At 41.9% G+C, this 20899-nt stretch overlaps 3 protein-coding genes across 8 annotated transcripts in view; 2 read left to right on the plus strand and 1 right to left on the minus strand.

Annotated features, from left to right (window-relative positions):
* Positions 1-12484, minus strand: part of pald1a (phosphatase domain containing paladin 1a) — a 45558-nt gene extending 33074 nt beyond the window's left edge. Inside the window, exons 1-6 of one of the 4 annotated variants that reach the window (XM_041029299.1) lie at positions 12356-12484; positions 3184-3381; positions 2880-2982; positions 1464-1643; positions 823-987; positions 555-715 (exon numbers count right to left, since the gene is read on the minus strand). In XM_041029299.1, the coding sequence (XP_040885233.1) occupies positions 555-715; positions 823-987; positions 1464-1643; positions 2880-2982; positions 3184-3377 (803 nt within the window). In that variant the 5' untranslated portion in view covers positions 3378-3381; positions 12356-12484. Of the gene's footprint in view, positions 1-554; positions 716-822; positions 988-1463; positions 1644-2879; positions 2983-3183; positions 3382-4991; positions 5129-9040; positions 9462-12355 lie in introns of those variants that run through there. The other 3 variants (XM_041029298.1, XM_041029297.1, XM_041029300.1) reach the window with 3 other exon arrangements.
* Positions 12485-13582: 1098 nt separating this feature from the next.
* Positions 13583-16871, plus strand: ndr2 (nodal-related 2). The gene is made up of 3 exons (XM_041029179.1): positions 13583-13847; positions 15301-16085; positions 16346-16871. Exons 1-3 carry the CDS (start codon positions 13583-13585, stop codon positions 16496-16498), a joined length of 1203 nt encoding a protein of 400 aa, XP_040885113.1. The 3' UTR covers positions 16499-16871.
* Positions 16872-18371: 1500 nt separating this feature from the next.
* On the plus strand, positions 18372-20859 carry lrrc20 (leucine rich repeat containing 20). 3 transcript variants are annotated; one of them, XM_041067294.1, is made up of 5 exons: positions 18372-18625; positions 19403-19491; positions 19755-19904; positions 20072-20239; positions 20330-20859. In XM_041067294.1, the coding sequence occupies exons 2-5, from the start codon at positions 19422-19424 to the stop codon at positions 20464-20466; spliced, it is 525 nt and encodes a 174-aa protein (XP_040923228.1). In that variant the 5' UTR covers positions 18372-18625; positions 19403-19421; the 3' UTR covers positions 20467-20859. The 3 variants fall into 3 exon arrangements, with proteins under 3 accessions (XP_040923228.1, XP_040923227.1, XP_040923226.1); XM_041067293.1 differs by lacking the exon at positions 18372-18625 and adding an exon at positions 18643-18891; XM_041067292.1 differs by lacking the exon at positions 18372-18625 and adding an exon at positions 18901-19210.
* The last annotated feature ends 40 nt before the right edge of the window (positions 20860-20899 follow it).

Genomic DNA, 20899 nt, shown 5'->3' on the forward strand with positions numbered 1-20899 from the left:
GTGTCAATATTGTCTTTATGTAGGTCACAACACTCTGCACATAAACATTTGACCTAAAGTAAGACTCGAGAGATGAGCTCCCTCATGTTGTGTTTACTAATTTCAAGAGACTCAAATAGAAACTTCACCTCTTCCAACAATCCACAAGGGATGATGGGAGAGATCAGAATCATAAGACCATTAATGTTCCACCTGCCCTTTCAAACTATAATAAAACATCCTGCTGCTTTGTTTTATGACTGTAAAACTTCAAAAGAGACACGGCTTCGGAGCTCACCTTCGGAAATAATATATACTCTTGGAAATGTCAAGAGCAGCACACGACATCTCAATAAAGCTGACTCTGCTGCTCTGATTGCAAACAGGATGCTGCAGTCTTTAGGTTCTGCACGCCCCTTCTTCCAAAAAAGCAGGGCAACCAGCCTTTGCACAAACAAGCGCCACTATTTATAACCTGCTCTGCATATTCTGCAGCATTCAGTCGCACGCTGCTCTGTCTAAACTGACGTGAGAGCCGAGGAGGTAAAGGCTAATAAAAGAACAATGTAAACAACCTGTAGGCTGGCATGGTAAACATGGGCCTCTTGTAGACCTCTTCAGTCACATGGATGTCCTCCTCACACGTGATGGAGATCTTCTGTGGCTCGTCTTTAAAGAACTCAATGTCATTGTAGACGTAGAAGATGTTTTCGTTGAGCTTGGCGAAGTCGTGGAGCTGTGGAGGAAGGAAGAAGGGGAGAGCGTTTAAATGCTGCTATAAACTGTATTGTATCAAACAAAAGACTTTTACATGTAAATGCTGAGTAAGTGTATGTTCATCACCTCCTTCCTGATGGTGAGCTCCAGGCTCTCAACCAGTACCTCCTTTTCCAGGCCATGAAGGTTTTCGTGTAGGTTTTCCTTCCTCCTGGGGGTGTACGGCACAAAGTCATCACCCTTGTGCAGGAAAACCACCGGCTCCTCTCTTACACAGAGGAATATAACCTCCTGTTTGCAAAAGCACAGCAAGATAGGCATCAAATGATAGGTTTTAAAAGTAAATGGTTGTTGCCTTCTACCAACTACACCACTTCCAAGAGCAACTGGAAACAATCTGTTGTCATATGACATGCAGCACATGAGTAAGGAGTTTAGAGAGGCCTGATGTATAATTTTGTCAATTTCATTTCAATTACGGTCAGTTTCTAGCTGCTGTAAGCAGAGAGATTCATTTTCCACTGGTACACACGACCGCAACTTTCTGTTTGCTCAGTTCTACAATTCAGCCACAGCCTCCACTGAGCACTTGACTCCTCAAATATTTACTGACAACACGGCTAGAAAGAGGCCAGGCAGAGCAACACAGGCACCAACACAGGAAGAGAAAAATCTACCAGAGGACGTATCGGCCATTTATGTCAGCTTAAACGTAGTGGTCTGATATTCTGCCTGTACTAATGTGTGCAAAAGAAAATAATAGTGACCTCGTGTCCTTGGGCCTGGAGCCTCTGGAGAACCTGTCTGAAGCCGTTCAGGCTCGGCTGGCCCATCCCATACAGCGGGTAGGATCCCTTGACTTGGCGGAAGTTGGGCGCCCCGTAGCTGCCCGTGGTATTCAGGACATCTGCCTTGCTGTACACATCTTGGACCATGAAGTTCTCGCCCTGGAAAAGAATTGGAAGTTTCATCTGAACTTATCTTAGAACATGACCCTGCCCCCCCCTGCCCCCGCTCTTTAGCATTCGTTAACATTTGTAAATTCTGCAGAGCAAATATGTCGACACTAAGGTGGTCAGATACAACATAAAAACGCCTTTCAGCCTCACTGGCAATTTAAGCTTTTGTTTTATGTTATTATTGTTATTACATCAGTTCTTTGTCCTTCACCCACACTGATACACAAAAACAAAAAAGGTCTTCTTCCTCTTCTTTCTGTTGGCAAACAACAAAACCGACACAGTCTGCTTACTCTGCTGACTCAACAAATCAAATCTCTGCTGTCACCTCCAAGTCCTCAAGATCAGTTATAGCATGTTTCAACAGAGCTGAGTCAAAAATAATGTCATATTTTCCAGCTTCTGTTGAATAAATTAGTGACATTATTGTGGTTAATAGGTTAACATTCATTCCTACATTACTGGACTTGTTATTCTTCCAAGCTGTCCACTACATAAAAATAAATACAGGTTACTGACAGCTGAGGATGGGTTCCAACAACCGGTTCCAGATTGCTAAAAATAATCGGATTCGTTAAGCTCTGATTGAATAAGCACCGAATCCCCATGGGTGATAGATAAATATTTAAACAAGAAACTTCTTGGGGGGCCAGAGCTTCCTAACATTTCTGGTGCACAAAACTCATGTAAGCAGGTATATTTCATCATTTTGGAAACTATGCTTTTGTGTCCACACTCCAACAAGAGGCTAGAGTTTTCGGATTTCTCCACTCCGTAGAGAGTTTTTAGCTGTGGAAAAAAAAGCACCTGCTTGGTGTGGATGGAAGGCCAAAACAGAGAGGAAAAAATGTGTTTTCAAATTCACCTGCCTCCATGTGGATATGATCTTACTGTAGGTCAAACTACTGGCGTTTCCACACGTGTAAACAGAAGCCGTGAGTTTACACTGACAAAACACTGCATGCTTGACCAGCCACAGCAGAGGAGGTGACAGAGCAGATCAAAGCCTTGATAGGAGGGTGACAACGATTCTTGTTTCAGTGGCTGCACCAGATCATAAAACAACGCATGACAATGTTCCTACGCCACTCTGCAATTTTGGCATGTGAATGTGAAAAGAGCAGATATAAAGACAGGTGAGATGACTCCACGTCTTTCCACGACGAGTGCGGTGCTTTCTTGGAACTAAAAAAAAAAAAAAAGAGGGGCTCGTGTTGTCCTTACCTGCACCAGGTAGTGCTCAGGCATAGTGTCTGATATCCGACCAAGTCTGTAGTTGGTCTTGAGGATGTCATCGTGAATCTGAAATTCCTGTTTGCAATTATACCTGTAAAACAGAACAAAAAAGACAGGTCTGGATGGTAAAAAGAGGTCAATTCAATTATCAGCTACTATTTGCCAGGTCTGGATTGACAAATGAGATGATAACAGGGGCAAACACTTCGGCTGGAGGGCGGGGGATGTCACCACAGTGATCAAAGAGGATTAACACCCAATTGTGAGAACGCGGATTCGAGGAGGGACTTACGTGATGACGACAGGTGCGACTTTGTTGGTGATAATGGACTTGGCCTTGTTGTTGTGGATGCTGACTGTCTGAAAGGGGCTCATGCTAAGAGACTGCCTGCTGTCGGCCATCCCGTTGCCATGGACACTCTCAAGCGGCGACGCTACAGAAACAGGCTGTGGTGCGGCACTGGCAGTTGTACCCATGCTCCACATGCAGCTGTGAATGACATCGCAGCGGACTCAGAAACAGGAAGCAAACACGCTCGCACACCCACATAAAAGCTCGCACACAGTGGCAATACATACGGTATATCTGAGGAGTAACAACACTTGTAGACGTATTTAAGGTGTGAATGTCTCACACTTTCACACTGAAGTGATTTTTAAAAAAAATCTGTAAATCTTGTCCCATATGCACATATAGTAACAAAGCAACATAAAGATTTTGCCTATTTTGAACATATTTTTACCCATGCAAGCAGCATCCCTACAGAGATGGCAGAGTCAAAGTGTCCACCACCTTTGTCATGACTGAAATATCTTTACAGCTATTGGATGAATTACCATGAAATCTGGTACTGACATTCATGGTCCTGTAATAACTTTGATCCCCTGACCTTTTATCTCACACCATAATCAGCTCATTCCCATCAGCCTCAGCTGTACTCTGTGTCCGAGGCGAGAGGAGAGGAATAGAACAAACAGTGACTCATGAAATCCCCCTTTTAAGTTAAGTCAGCACTCAAATGCATTATAATTATCATTAATTTCATATCTTTCTGATTTAAACACAGTGGTAGGGAGTCAAGTGTCACAGTATTTGAAATCATACAGCTTGATACGGAGCACTCAGCCCCCCACGCGAGCCAGCCACAGGTTTCAAGCAACGCTCCTCCCCTTTGAATAAACAGTGATCATTGCAGGGAGCTCTGCAGATAAACAAACGAGTCTTGACAAGCTAGGAGTCAGCGTCACGAACAACACCGCTCCTCGACATCACTAATGAGCAGGAACCTGCATCCCCAGAACACACGGTCATAGAAACATGCATAAGTCCCACATAAAACATTAAAAATATAAATATATACACTCAAAAGCACAGTATGTCACCCAGCACAAACTCACAGATACACATACTGTCACACTGGAGCTGCAAAGTGTAGACCAAGAGCACAGAATCAATCCAACTTCAATATCTACTTCATGTGACACAGCTGAGGGGAATGGCAGGGCTGTGTGTTGCCGCCTGAGCTCAAAGCAGCTCTGTGTGATCTCCAGCTTTGAACAGAGTGGACTCTCATTGTGCAGAGAGGCTCTGTGGAGAGAGAAGTGCCAGGTGAGTCACCGCTGCTCTCCTCTTTGTTGCGTCTGGAGCTGAGTGGGCAGGTCAACCTTGTGCCTTTTGATTCAGTAGAGATTCTCTTCCCAAGGGTAAAATGAAAACATTTTAATTTGCTTGTTACTTTGTCTGCTGGCACAGATAAAAAAAGAAAGAAAGACAGAGACAGAGAAACAAATTTTAAAATGCTTTTACAGCTTGACTTGGATAACCGTATGATTTTAGGAGACATGCCACTATCAAGTAACCGAAGAGTAAGAAGACTTAGGAGTAACAGGAGGCTCAGTCTCAGCCCGATGAAAAAAAATCTCAGCTTCCATAAAAGGAAGCTAAGTTTTCAAGAATATTTTGCTCCAGCTGCCCAAATCTATTTGAGTCCTCACCACATACCAAAAGCATCTCTGTTGCCATAATTTTGTAACTACCACAGGAAAAAAGCAACAAAAACCCCCTATACTGCTACAATCCACCGAAATCTGAAATCTTACGTGTGTGATGAAGAGTGATCTGTACTCGCAGACCCTTTTCTTTGCTGCTTGTGTTCTGCCATGGTCCAAAGGAGTGTGAGAACTTGGCATCACATCCAAAAAGAAATCTTCCCCTTTGGAGTCCTCTTGCCCACCCCAAGTCAGTGGGAAACACCCCTCACGGGAGCTCAAAGCACTCGGCCGCTTGGCATCAGGCAAAAACTTCAAGAGCTTTCAGGCAACGTCCTCCACGTCCTCGCCTTATCTGCTGTCTGATGTTGGGGAGTAGATTCATGCAACAGACTCGCGTCTCTACGGAGGGGACCGGGGGAAGTTGTGGTACATCTGGCAGCCAGATGGCTAAAGTTCAGCTCCCTTTCACAGGGACAGGCAACGCACAAAGACCACACAGTTGACTCGTGTACTGTACAGGAGGTCGCTTTTTACGCGAAATTCAAACATTCGTCCGAATGTAGGTCAAAATTAAATATTCAAACTGTTATGGCCATTTTAAGTATTTCACTTTGAGGTCCAGCAGAGGGTCCTCTTAGCATTCACTATCAGCTTGACTGGTGCAAACAAATTATGTGCCAATTCAAACTCATTTGAACTTGATTTTTTGAAAAAGTGACAGTCCTGCTGTACAGTAGCAAGATAAACCAACCGATATGAAAACTCAATGAACTGATCAACAGAAAACAAATCTACAACAATTTGTTAAACAAGTAATTGTTTAAGTAGACTGTCAAGCTTTTAATTTACTGATGGCAGCATCTCAAATGTGAGGTGGTGCAAGTTTGTGTGATGACAAAACCGAAATTAAAATCCTGTTGGTTTTTTTTTTTTTTTGTTGGTCGGATGAAAAAGAAATCAAACACATCACTGTAAACTCTGGGAACTTGCCATGTTTATTTTTCCACAAATTTCCTAAAAGTCACAAACAGAAAATGCAAATGGACACGTCTCCATTCACATTTGTGAATATATTAATAGTTTGGCGCATTAAGATAAACATTCCTGAAGTTTCCGCCCAATTTTAGTTAACTATGTGTAATGTGAGACATGGTAGATATAAAGATGTAAAGATGTAAAACAGAGCTTGCAGTCTGTGCACTCCTCACCGTAAAGGCCATTTACACAGCAAACCCTTTTCACTCTCTGTCACTTTAAGGACATTTAATCAGTAGGTTTCCTTTATCCACCACCACAGTCATGCATGATAATATGCATGTTCCTATGTGGTTCAGTCGAGAGCTATAAAACACTCTGACAACAGATTCTCCCATTATCCTCATTCACACTCCAGAACTTCCTATATCTTATCCCATGTAGTGTTGTTATTTGTGAAACATCTGAGTATTAAATGAATTTAAGTGACATTTCCAGACAGAGACTTCAGTTTTACAGGCCTCAAAAGGAAATGTGACATAATTAATGCTGCAGCACATATAGTAGCTTGCTCACTGAAACTGTTACATCGGAAACCCTACTTAAAACCCGTCTTACTTTACAGCGCGACTACGGTGCACACGCACTTTGACTCAGAAGTCCCTGCTACATGCAAGTTCAGCTCGTCAGCCACACTGATTTCAGCATGGGCAGGCCTGGGCTAGCGAGCGGGCAGCCGGGGCGGTGGCCTGAGTAGAAATAGCCCTCAGTCATAAACATCCTCCTGGAGAGCCAATCAAGGCAACTCATCAGAGAGGCTGTTTATCCCACATGTCAGCCCGAGTACTGTCGCACTGCTCATGAGGCCAATGAAATGACAAGAAAAACTCTGATTTCCTCTGACAACATGGAACAACGATGCAGAAAAGTTTGTCTGTGACACCATCAGCCGGGCCGTGAACAGCTGGTCGAAATGAGCCAGAGGAACTAATATTTAAATTCACTGATGGCACAGTAAGAATAAAGACCATGGAAACTGGAACCTCCTGCCAGCCTACCAGCATTGCTCCATTCAGGGCTGCCCCATTTAAATTCAGCCGGTGTCCCAACTTTGCTGTAGCAACGTCTTCAGACAAAAGGGTCCGAGTGCAGACAGGAAGGAGTGTGCAGCTGCAGGATGCATCTGTTGGTGGCCCCGAGGAAGGATGCAGAGCACTCTTCATTCACAAGAGATGCAGGGGTTCGAGAGAGATGGGTATCACTCTGTAACGCTGAGAAGATCTTTCAACACAACTTCCCATATCAAGATGGAGAAGAAAGCCGCAGGCGTGGTGGCACAAACAACCAAAAAAGTCCAAAATGAATGCAACTTGCTTTCTTGGCAACATTACTCATCTTATTCAAGAATCCTGGGCATTTTTTTGGTTTCCACGGAGGCCACTCGTTCAGTCTGACAATGTTAAGCCTGAAAGCCTGCACAATACCACATAAAATAACAGAATTCTATGAATACAACATAAACTGATGCAGTATGTTTCAGTGAGGTTTTCATTTCTGACACAGCACTATATTAAGGAGTATGTTTTGTCTGTTTTGAGTGTGTACAGCTTTGGAAATCTGACAACATGAGTGTTGCAAGGACTGCTCAGCATTGCTCAAAAACCTAATTTGATGTATGCCGATGAAAGGTTTGAAGTAAGCCGGTCTTATTTTGAACAATGACACAATCTCCCACAGGTTCTCACTCATCACAGGATACTAGACCAGCAAACTCTTCAATACAACCCAGCCACACCTCCCAGGCACAGGAAGTGTAAGCACACCTTGGCAGGAAATGCTTAGTCGTACTCTCTGAAACTTCCTCCATGCAGCTGTACACATATTTCACCAATAAGGTTAGGGGTTACATATAGGCGTGATTCCACAGGACATTGCTAGTTCCTGTGCTAAATATCAGTGCTGCACGGAAATGAGCTCAGTGCTTCCTCTGCATAAAATCTTTTTTGCTTTCCTTCAACTGTTCCAAAGACCTCATTGTGAGTTTGTGTCAACTTACAGCTCCGATGTTTGTTTTTGTCCAAAATAAATCGCCCAGCAGCGTGTTCAGAAAAAGACTGTGTGGCAAAAAGGAAGCCATGCGACGCATTGTTCAAGGATGCAATTTCCAAATCTGATCTAACTCCCCGGAATAGATTCTGCACTGCAAGACAGATTAACAGTTAAAGTACACAAAATGGCTGAAAAACAACTAAATGAAAGGCACTTTTTTTTCTTGTGAAAGCAGCAAATCTAGTGGGAGTCCATGAATGGGACAAAAACAAACTATCCTACAGCAGTGAACGTAACATAAATCACATGAATAACCTTTAGCCTTCTACATTCTTGCTTTCATCAAGGCTTGACACTGAGCTGCTAAAAAGGGTGTGCAAATCTATTTTTAAAACCCTGCCTGTAATTTATTTCAGTTCAAGATGGCAATTTTATCCCCCTATGATTTCAAGACTGCAGTAATGTGGCTTTCATTTTTTCTAAACCGCAGCGTCTCACCACAATATTCTGTCAGCTCCACCACACCAACTGACAGCATTTTTTATTTGTCACAGCCTTGAAGAACCTCTCCGCCGACAGATTTTACACCAGTCCGTTAACATGTTTCGTTTTGCTTACCAATCTGATTGAAATTTGTAAACTTGTGTATGTGCAAACAAACCCTGACTTGGCGACGGCTTTTTCTAAGTTGGCGTGTGATGCCAGAATCCTGTCTAACAGGCGCTGGTCCTCTGGTAAAGGAATGAGAGCTGATAAACACATCATCACATGCCATGAAGAATGTAATCCATGTAGCCATGTGAATATCAAACATCATGGGATTTACAACAGAATACGTTAACCCACTGAAGATTTCTCTGAAAAAGGAAAAGTAGCTTCATATTCTATGATAGATTAAGAGAAATTCCATAGTGTGAATAGGTTGCATAGTTACATAGTAGACTGAAGTGGTTTCAGTCTGAAGTCTGAAGAGATAAAATCACGGCAGGCATCTGAAGTGATATTTAGACAACAACGTATGCCATTTCCTTTCCTATCCTTCAGAGACATACTGATGACATGTCTAGCGACCACAAGCCTGCAGCAGAAGTCAAGTATCATAACACAGAAAACATAAAGTATCTCAACTGTACCTGACATTCAGCTGTTCAGTCCACCATCCGAGAGGTGCGCGAGTCTCAGAGGAACACAATGGGAAACCAGAAAATAGTGGGTTAAAAATGACAGCTCTCCGGCAGGCAGCGGCACTGGTCTCAGTCGGACATCCTCGCTGGCATGTCTCTCTCTGATCTGTGAGGTAACCTGTCTCTGCCCGCTGATCACACTACGGCAGGCGGCGGTCTCGCATCATTAACGCGTCCTAATAATGCGAGTCAATGAGCATGTCCTTCAGTGAGGACAGATCTCAGACAGGCACTCAACAGGACAAGGCAAGGGAGGGGGTGCTGGGGGGGCACGGCTCTCCGTCTGAGGTTTAGCTGGGTGACAGCATTCTCCCTTGTGTGTTATTTGTTACTTATTTTTTGTATGCAAGGCTGCTCGTGTGTGCTGAGGTTTGTATGTGTGTGTGTAATGTGCAACCGTGTGTGTGGGGATGTGTAAAGAGGATGTGGAGGCGGACCCAGAGAGGCTTACTCATCATCCAGTACACTATCCAATCACTACTGAAGCCTCCTGGTAGCACAATGCCTCCCACACACGGCAGACCTTTTAACAACTGTCTCAAACACATAAATTAGACCTTCACTTATAAAACTTACAACAGTCAGCCACAGCCGTTAACCCTCACTGACATGGTGTAATGTGAACCTGCCAGGAGGCTGACGATCAGCAACAACTGCACACAGATGACATCACGTAAGCCTAATTCACTACGATGCTCTAATTACTCCATTCATTAGTGGTTAACACATGCCATGTTGAAGGCAAACAGGCTTACAGCTGGGCAAATACTTAGGATTTAAGCTTGAGGTTCAGCTGCATTGGGATGAGCGCTCTAACTCTTGTAGTCGTAACCCTGAGGTCAGGCCAAACTATCAAGCACCGAGTGTCCTATTTCATCCTGTGGGCTGTATAAAGTAAGAACAAAGCCAACTGCGCCCATTGATATTCTGCCAAACACACTCATACCTGGCAATAACCATGACTCCAAATGACTAAACAGAACACTCAAATGAAGGCACCAGCCTTCGCAGTGGCCGCCCGTGAGAATATTTTCTCACAAAAGTATGTGCAATCAACAGTCTGTCACAAATTAAGCTTATTTGCAAAAGTGGTGAGTGGTTTTGGAGATATGGGTGTAAAATCTACTGTTGCCACACCTGTTCCTTCCTTCCTGCAGTGGCGCAGGCCAAGACTCTTCTTGTTCTTGTGACACCACGAATGTGAAACAAAACCCTCCCATGTACCGCAAACCACAGAACGTGAATGAATCAATCCAGGGAGTGAGAAATAAACAGGATTTTCGTTTTCTGGGGTGATTTTGTAAGATCTAAACTACACATATCAAGACACAAGCTTCAAAATGACAAATATAGTTATTCTGACAGGTACAAATTCGTTATTTCCTTCCATTTTTTACTAGAGGGAGATAAAACAGAGCAGAGGTCCAAGTAAGAGGATGAAGCTAATATGTTCTGTGACAGATTCAAAGAAACATCCTCTCTGCTAAATGTCCCCAGTGGAAAAAGGACCATGCGGCTAATATCACCTGTCTTGTCCAAATCCTTTCTCAGGCCTGGCGTCTGTCTCACCCCCAAAAAGTCAATTTGCTAAAAGCCTTGTAACAGGAACAGGAAAGGAGGCGACAGTAAAGGAAAATATTTCACCTGAGCTAGAGTTGAGCTGCCAGCAGCAGAATAAGCATGATAGTATTAAATAAAATAACTCTTATTTTGATTCAATATATTATTTTCACTATGGGACTATGGGAACATCACTACATTTGTTTTAATTATTAACAACATATTCTGGTTAAATATGTTTTCAAAAACACTGCAGCTCCTGAGAAGCTAAAAATACAATAAATGAAAAATACCCAAAGGGATCCATTTTTTTATGGAACAAACAATATTCTGGAGTCTGGTGATCAAACATGACACCTTGTGGTAAAAATTATCCAATGCACTCAGGTGTGTACACAAGATTTCTAGTCAGTGGGACACAGATGTTCATTATCTTATGACAACTATTTCAACTCCAAACAGGTGTTTATAGAGTAACCTGGGGCAATATCTCAGAGACTGTTCCTCATTTTTACTGAAGCATCCCTGAGTTTTATGAGCCTAAACATGCCCAAAGAAACCCCAAACCTATCAAACCAATATCCCCACCACCCATAGTTTATAATAAAGCATGAGCTATGACAACATCTCACAACACAAATGATCAACTTTTCAAGTTAAGCCCGGGAGGAGTGAAGTTTCTGCTCTATGCTTCTTATCAAGATAAACCAAGAATAAACGGCTCAATCATTTGTGATCCCGGTGTCCATTCACTGAGGAGTTTCATGCTCTCAGTCTTGATTAATAGTGATGTTCACGGTTTGATCTGGGCTCTCAGTTGTCAAGAACCAGTTTCTGTCTTCCCCCAGGACGTGAGTGAGGTAAAGTGATATGAAGAGAGGAGACTGATCCCAGCTGGACGGGGCTAAATCAAACAAAAGACGGGACTACAATACATCAAAGAGCATCATGTGCTTTGTCTTATGGCGCTATAGACTTTTTGTATTTTACATGGCAGCTAATGGCAAGAATGAACATGTCTTGGTACATTTCATGAATCAGTGAATGAATAACATGTTTAGAGGCATACTTTAATGATCCCAAACAAAACTCTGCCACAAACACAGAACACTTTGCTTTAGTGATGAAACTAATGAGTTACTTATTTTGTTACACAACAGTATATAAAAAATATATTTGAATAACCAAATTATGTGTTATCAGTGTGTGGGAGATCTAACATATCTCACACGCTCATATTAGTGGCACATCCACTGCCTGCAGGCAACCACTTTACAGACAAGTGTTCATGTTTTTGTTTTTGTTATTTTTTTGTAAGTACATTAATAAAAGCATAAACTGTGCTTGTTTATGTGCGTTTACCTAATGATAACCACCAACCTGGGGCTTACAGTTCACTCATTTTCTTCCATCACTGCCTGTGAACAAATCTTTGAATGCAGTTCACACAACAGAGCAGGCATGGAGAGTTGGGGGGTGCCAAGCACATGTATGCTCCATCAGCCACACAAACACTTCATGAAAATACCCTTCACGAAAAGTCCTGACAAAGTGCTCGGCTGCACGCATTTCTAATGCACAAATGATAGATGTATGCGGAATCTGTTATCTGTCAGACTCTTCGCATCCAAAATCGGCGTGAACGTTAACTTCTCGGCCGCCGTGGCTCGTGCAGCAAGAACCGTAAACTTTAAAGCTACTCACCATTTCAGCACACGGTAGATGAAAAAGCTTCTGGCCCTGAGGAGAACATGTTTTCAGAGCTCGGTTTGTCTGGTGCGGGGGATGTAGCCGAGGTGCACCGCTCTCTGTTTATATCACTGCGAAAAAAACATCCATTGATTTTTTTTTTGGTCCTTTCTCGGGAAATTTACGAGGAAAAGGTTTTTCGCTGTGCTTAAAGACAAACAGCGCATGCGCAACCTGCGGTCATCATCGGATGCTCGCTACAAGTTCTTCTCACCAAATTTTTAACAAAATCTTTTAAAAAATATAAACCATTGAGCTTTGTGAACTTGTGGCGTGAGCTGAACGTTGCTGTTGTTTATGTTTTTACATTAACGTCAGGTCCAACACGCAAAATCTTACATAGAAAGACTGTAGGAATTTTACCAGGATATGGATAATGATATGAAAATCCAAAAACACCATGAAAAAAACGTATGTCAAATTCAACATTGACCATATATATGCTGTGCAGAAAATATGAATATAATAAATGAACCTCAGGAAGTTAAATACGATATGAGAAATTTCCTGTTAAGATCTAACCCTGCTGGGCGTGATAACGTGTCTAAACGCAATATCACTTTTTCACTAATCTTATCATATTCTGTGGTAGGCCTCGTTTTTTTTTATCTCTTTCATGTTTTATCTCTGTGTGAAGTCCCAAATGCATAGCCTGCAGTTACGCAACATATTTTAACATCTTGAGAAACTGCACCAAGGCCATAAGGCGCTACAAATGTTTATAATCCTGATCATACTGACTGATGAGTGATGTTTTGACATGTGTTTCATGTTAATGTTCGTAGTGTTTCATTAGTCTGTGCCTAATAAGAACAGCAGCCCAATACTTCTCCCTATAGCCCATGTCAGACGGTATTTAGTATACTACATTACACTATGGGAAAGGCTAACAATTAGTGTAAGCCAAATAGCTGAAACAATTAGTCCACGGATGGGGAATCAGGCTGCAGAAGCCCAAAGATCTTGGCGCAAACAAAAAGTTGCGCTCCTTGTAAACATGCACCCGGGCGCCTCATTACCAAGTGAATGGATGATGAGCTGTCAGGTAACAAGTCTTGAGGACGCATGTCAATTTCCTTTAATGTTCTCAGCTACTTGTTAAACATGAAAGGGGGTGGGTGAGGGTATATAAGACACCCCTAATCTCCCAGTAGAGGAATTTGTCATTAACCGGCCCAAAACATGCGCTCATTGGGAGCTCTGGGTGTTGTGCTGCACGCATCTCTGCTGGTGCTGCTGGCCCAGGGGATTCACAGATCCAGAGATGGAGTTTATGTGAGGCCGCTGCATCGTCTTTCCGTGCTGGACCGATCAACCGGGTATCACCTGCCAACGTACATGGTGCACCTCTACAGGAATTTCAGGTCAAACTTTTCCAGGCCAACGGACGCTATGGAGCAAGATGCCGCAAAGCAAGCAGACACCGTGAGGAGTGTGGTGGCTAAAAGTAAGATTTGTTTGATTATTCTCCAAAAACAAAACAAAATAAAATAAAAAAAATAAAAATGCGACACATGGATATAAATTACAGATGGTGGCAAATGTAACTACATAGAAAAAACTTTAATTATTCCTTACGGTTTTGTAGCTCAGACTCAGATCTCTCCTCCACCATTTCAAGACCCTCTTAAATGTTAGTTGTTTTTTTTGTTGTTTTTGTCAAAGCTTCTGTCAAAGCTGCGTGCCAGACGACCTCAGAGGGTTTCAATCCACATCCCACTCAGGGGGTGAATAACCATGCAGGGATCAGCGTGTGAAAAGGCCGGTTTTCTGTCTAATTCTCAAAGCAAACCTCTTTTTTCTTAAATAGGTGATGTTGATTAGATATCTCGCCAGACATCCCCCTATACAAATCTCTTGTTAAGTCAAATCAACAACTTCCCTCAGTTCTTTTTCACACTTGGCCTGATTAGATTAGAGCTCGGGAATTAATGGTGGCACAGGCAGCCTACAGAGGACAGCCCTCCCCGCTGCTGAATCCAATTTCACATCGCTGCTAGGTGTTAGAGTTATTACCTATTTGTCTGACTGAGGATATGCAGAAGCCAGGACAAGCAGAGATGTGTTAAATGATTGGTTTCGGCGCGGTGTTTGGTTTGAGTGGATTAATGGCGAGGATGGTTTGCACTTTTGATCAGCAGTCCAGCTAAACGCAATAGCCAGTGCATAAATTAAATGTTTAAGATGCTTTAATCCTTTAGATTAATGTGAACCACACCTGTTCATTGAATCACAATGACCCCGCCCATTACAGATGTGGGCGCAGCACATGTCCAACACTGGGACAATGACTGGATTATTTTTCAGATGCTTTACATGCAGCTTTGATTTGCTAATATCTCCAACAGTACAAACATTACTCTTTAAGCTAGAGTATAAGTTTTCAAAAGCAATTATAATTTGCATTTATTATTTACATTATTTAATAGAAACACACACTATTTCTTGAGTAAGAATGCACAGTCACGTGTTTCTAATGTCTGATAAATTGTCATATCACCAATCTTACTCCCACTTTCCACCAGTTTCAGATTAATGCTTGCTGCAGAGACCTAAGTAAAAACTATATTGCTTTAGCAGTGTACTGTTTCCAAGAGCAAATCTTAAATCACTGAAGATGAGAACAAGTTACCTCAACTTAAATATAGCATTTCACAGGCAACGTTTATTTTAGTACCACACTTTCAACATGTTGCATGTGTTGCATTTTTCTACAACAGGTGGAATCTGCTTCCCCTGGAAAACTCACTGACACATTTGTGTATGTGTTGTCATATTGGTGCGACATACTGGTCACGATTTTGATATTTATCCAGATTTTACCATAATGTCCATTAATAATAAGCCACCTGACAAAGTGTGAACCCCGATGATGATAATCTCTCTTTTCTCTTCATTAGGTTTGACGTACAAACACAGGCGCTGGGTTGCGACCTTTGACCTCCACACCCTGCTGGCTGACAAACAGATCCAGGCAGCAGAGTTGAGAATCAGGCTTCCTCGGACACCGAGTGCATACAACATCTCTGTGGAGGTCTATCACCAGCATGGCCAGGCATGCCATACGCAAAAGGGCTGCCAAGAACAGCAGCTGGTGGGGCTGCTCACTGAGTCATCACTGGTCACTTCATCGCAGAGCTGGAAAGTGTTCAACATGACAAGTCCTCTCTTGGACTGGCTCAGACAAAAATCGAGCGCAAGAATTCGACACAAAAGAGTGTCAAGAAGAAGGAAAGCGGTAAAGACGAAGAGAGGCCTGTCGCTTCCTGATCAGCCTGTTTATGTGGCGAGCCCGAGGAGAGAGCAGGATGTGAGTGACCGAGCCTTGCTGGTCATCTTTTCACACACGGGCTCAGATGAAAACTCAAAGGCCAAAGCAAGCTTGCTTCATACAGCTGAACAATCCAAGTTCTTGTCCCCCGCTGAAATCAAAAAGGCCCACTGGCCAAAGAGGCGCAGGAGCAAACGGGGCCAGAGAGAACAAACAGCGAGAAGCCTGCAGGTGTCCAAAAAAGGGAGTGAGAAATCTCTGTGTCGCAGAGTTGACATGCATGTAGACTTTAATCAAATAGGCTGGGGTTCCTGGATCATCTTTCCTAAGAGGTATAATGCCTACCGCTGTGAGGGTTCCTGCCCTGGTCCTCTGGGAGAAGACCTAAATCCAACAAATCATGCTTATATGCAGGTGAGTATTACAACCTCTCTATCTGTCTATCTATATTCATTCTACACTGAGATGACAGGTATCACAAGAAATCTTGGAAATGTCTGTAAAAGACAGATATGGACCTATAAAACTGGACCTGTAAAATTATGTAGAGTTAAGGAGTGTGCTGCACTTATTAGTTTATTAGTCTATCAGCAGAAAACTAACCAGTAACTATTTTGATGACCATTTAGCATTATATATAACAGGGCTCTCTGTTTTGTCTCTTCCTTTTCCAGAGTTTATTGAAACATTACCACCCTGACAGAGTGGCATCACCCTGCTGTGCCCCGACCAAAATGAGCCCATTGAGCATGCTGTACTACGAGAACGGAGAAATGCTCCTTCGACATCACGAGGACATGATTGTGGATGAGTGTGGCTGCCAGTGACAGCTGCAACCAACTCCAAGCATGACCTGTGTTGCTGAGCGGCATAACAGCACAAAAATGCTGTGCCTAAGCGACCAATTTCTGAAAAACAAAAGAAAACACTTAGCCAGAAGGAAAAAGCTCTTTGATATTTGTCACTGCACACTGTAAGATCGAAGCTGATCTCAGCAGAGACACGACTTTAATTTGTGATGTGAGCTCTGGTTTGTAAGGAGAACATTATTATTTTAAGATGTGCTGAAACACAAACACAACAATACGGTAGCATCGAGCCCTCCAGCTGTGTGCAGCTGTCACAATCTAATGTAAAAGTTAATTCTCCTTAACTTATCAATTTCATCAATGTAAACATGAAATCGGCAATGTTATTGAATATTCCAGCACTGTTTTATTGTACACTACCATTTGTGTAACTGTAAAATTAATGTATATTTATTGTAAATATTAAAAAAATATTGTATTTATGTACATTTTGCACGTGGAGTATGTATTTTGTGATGTTTCATTACTTATACTGTCCTTTTATGTCCTTAGCAGCAAATATCAAAAGCTTGTTTGATCTTGTTCACTCATTCTTGTTCGCTCCTTCTTTGATGAAACAGTTCCTGATTTAAATCATTTTATTTAGTTTGAGAACTTCTAGATTGACTTCTTGAAATAATGAAAAAAAAAAAAAAAACAGAACATATACACAACATACCTGGAAATATATCAGCAACACACTACACATGTATGTCGCTGCTCGGATCACTGGCATATTTACCTGGAACCGCTGTGTGTGAGACAAAAGGGCAGGCACAGCACAAGAGGCGGACTTTTCTAGTTTCACACTGTTTCAGTCATCCACAGTGAGTCATAGCCAAATTCCACTGATGTTCACTAATTCAAAATAAAGCTCTGTATAGCAGAGGAATATCCAGCAAATACTGTGAAGTGGCTGCTAGTTGTAACAATGCTAAACTAAGTTCTATTCTTCTGAAGCCAGAGGGTTCATTGTATTGAAATCCTTTGAAAGTACACTGACCGACCAGGAATTTGCCAGAGTCATGTCCATGGCAGTGGTCAAACTGGGAATAGTGGACCAGGACTAAGAGGTAAGACAACAATATCAGCCTCCAGCAAATATGGGAAAAAATATTTCAGAGTAATTCAATATATATTAGAGGTGAAAAGACTAGTGGATCAAGAGAAAATTAAATCTGCGATTATTTTGAGTACTGATCAATCATTTAAACTGTTTTTCAAGAAAAACTGCCAAACAGTTGACGGTTCCAACTTCTCAAAGTGGGTTTTGGACTGCTGCTCGGACACAGAAAGACATCTGAGGACATCACCTCGAGCTCTGCAAAACTGTGATTAGTATTCTTCATTGCTTTCCAATGTTTTTAAGACTAAACAATTAATTGAGAAAATAATCAGTATATCAATTGATTATAGGGCTGAATGTTGATCAAGTGATTAGTAGAACACGGTAACTGTTCTGATAATTGACTGATTGTTTGAGTGAATTTTTCTAGCAAAGATAATGTCAAACATTCTCTTGTCTCAGCCTCTCAGATGTCAGTGTTAGTTATATTATTGTAAACCTTTTTTTTTTTTTTTTTGAGACCTGTCAGTGAGACAGAAGTGCCCTTGGTCCCTGGGAAATTGTGATAGGCAGTCTATTTTTGACATTTAATTAACTAATAATTTATCGATTAGTCAAAAATAATAATAATGTGCAGACTGATCGATACTGAAAATAATTGTTAGCTGTTAATATGTGAAGTTATTGCTTTTTTTTAGATGCTTAATTTGCTTACTTTGTTACATCAGCTCCATCTTCTGCAACCTGTCAGCGCAGGACTGACACTCCTCGTGTTCTCTAGTCAGCTGTTTGCTAGCAGCCTAAAGCTAATTCGTGCTAATTTATGTCGCGAAGCAGCAGCGAGTTTTACAAAGTTTGTTAACTATGTGAGGTGTTGCCAGTGGGTCTTTATTTTCTAATGAATATCGGAAGGTTTGAATTACGCGCCTCCGGGGGCTAAAAATACACACTCACCAAATTAGACTGAGGTTGAGCTGGTGTGGCTAACGTTGGCTAACGCCGGTAGCTGCCAGGCTGTGTAACAGTAGCTTCTAGTCGGGGTAAGTGGCTTCCTGACGTGGTTTTAATGAAACACTAATGAAGTAATTTCTATCTATAGCTCAACAGACTCCATTCGTATTAGTCCGACAGTGTAGGGCTGTGGTACAGTAGGCCTAAAGCTTATTTTATTGTAACTTATATGTTATACTTGGAGGGAAATGTGATCTTCAGTAGCTACCAGGTCCAGCTCAGTTCAGTAGTGCAGTTGTCTCAACTTTTGGTTTTTCCAGTAGTAGAAAGTAACGATCATGAATACAACACCGAGGTAGCTTACTCGTGTTTTATGCTGCTGCCTTGGCCATTTTAATAACGACTGTAGTGACTAAGTAGAGTCAAAATTGTCATTGTGTTTCCGGGGCTGAATCGATTACTACTAACTAACTAACTACATGATCCTCCAGCTGATCAGAAAGTAGAGCTGCAACTGTTAGTCAATTAGTTGACAGAAATCTCTGTAAACTGCATATCTGTTGGCTTTGAAGATGCCACCTTGTGAAATTTTTACTTTTACTTTTTATACTTGTGTACATGAACATGTACACATGTTGTTACTTACAGAATAATTTGACTATTCCTTCCACGAGGTATGTACATTTACAGAAAATACTAATTTAGTTTTAGAGCACACAAACTTATTTTTGACTCAGAGTAGCAGTGTGGTAACGGCATGAAGCAAGACACATTTGTAATAATATACTGTCATTATTTCCAATTGTGATATTTGGCTGTCATACATTCAAAAACATGCAAGTGTAATGTAGTATGACCTCCCCTAGGAACATTTACCACAGAGAGATGGCTGAGGCAGTTGCAAATGTGGCCCGGAGGATTAATGCTACTGTTGAGGAGGGGAAAGATAGTTTGGGTAAGACTCCCTTCACACATATTTCTCTTTGTCTCTTATTCCCTTGCTCTTCAGTTTCCTAGCATGTGAATGGGCAGCTCTGATTCAGCGTTCTGGTTGATGCTATTTCAGATTTCACCAGCAGGTGGTGGCAGTGACTTAATTTTGTTTGCTCAACTTACCATAAATTTAAATCCCAAAGTGTTTGACAATTATAGATAATGAACATTGCCCTGCTGCATTAATGCTTGATAATCTCATTATAACGTTCCTCTCCTCTGCAGATCTGTCAAAATGCAAGCTCATTTCCTTCCCAGACGGTGTGTTCAAGGTCCTGAGGAGTGTCTCAGGAAACATCCATGTTATCACGTTGGCTGACAATGAGATGAAGGCCATTTCCAGCAAGTTCTTCTCAACCTTCACTCAGCTGAGAGGTAGCGGATAAGAAATACACCATAAACTAAGTGATTAAGGGAAGATTGTACACTGTTCGTCTCTCACTCTGTCCACCTCACAAATGTTGACAGAATGTCTTCATGCTGTGACGGAAGAACAGACAAGCGACCCCTCGAATTTACTCGTTTCTTGAAATACCTTGCAGAACTGGACCTGCAAGGCAATGCTCTCACCAAACTGCCTGATGCTGTGGGAGAAATGGAGCATTTGACCAGCATCAATCTGGCCAATAACAGCTTCTCCGTCTTCCCTGAAAAGCTTGCTGAGATAGCCACATTGGAGAGGATTAACCTGGAAGGAAATAGAATCACTGGTAATAATAATACATTAAAGCAAGTGTCAGAGAAAGAGTTTGTATATTTTAAGCTATAGTTCATGCAATGTTTTATATTTCTTTCTACAGAAATTCCATTGGAGAAGTTGTCCGCCATGCCGGCACTGAAGTGGCTAAACGTGAAGTCAAACCCTTTGGACTCAAACACTCAATCTGCTCTGCAGTCTCCCCACAAATTTGAGATTTTGGCCACAACAGAGTCCTAAAAGATGTCATAAGTGATGTTTCACCTCATATAGACTGCATGCTGTGTGCCTTGAACTCCTTTTGTTGAATGCTCTCATGTGCCTGAGAATATTATGAGAAAACGTAACACTTGAAGATATCACAATGCTGTACAAGAAACAAGAAAACAGAGCTGTGTGAAGATGGCGTCCTCCTTGCATGAGTTTTTAAGCCCTGCTGGTGACCACAGGCCGTGGCCTCTACTTTGTCTTCTCTGCATGAACTGCAAAGGGCTGATATTTGAAGACACACTCAATCGATCTTTATGTGCCATTTGACCTTTGTTTTAGACTAATTTAAGATACTTGCAATTACTTATTTATTACTTTTTATAGTATAAAAGTTTTTTTGTTTTTCAATTAAAGCTTATACACAGGAAACTATGTGTTCTTGTTTCATTATTTTTTAAGTGTT

Source organism: Toxotes jaculatrix, chromosome 21 (genome assembly GCF_017976425.1).
Source record: "Toxotes jaculatrix isolate fToxJac2 chromosome 21, fToxJac2.pri, whole genome shotgun sequence".
NCBI classification, from domain to species: Eukaryota; Metazoa; Chordata; class Actinopteri; family Toxotidae; genus Toxotes; species Toxotes jaculatrix.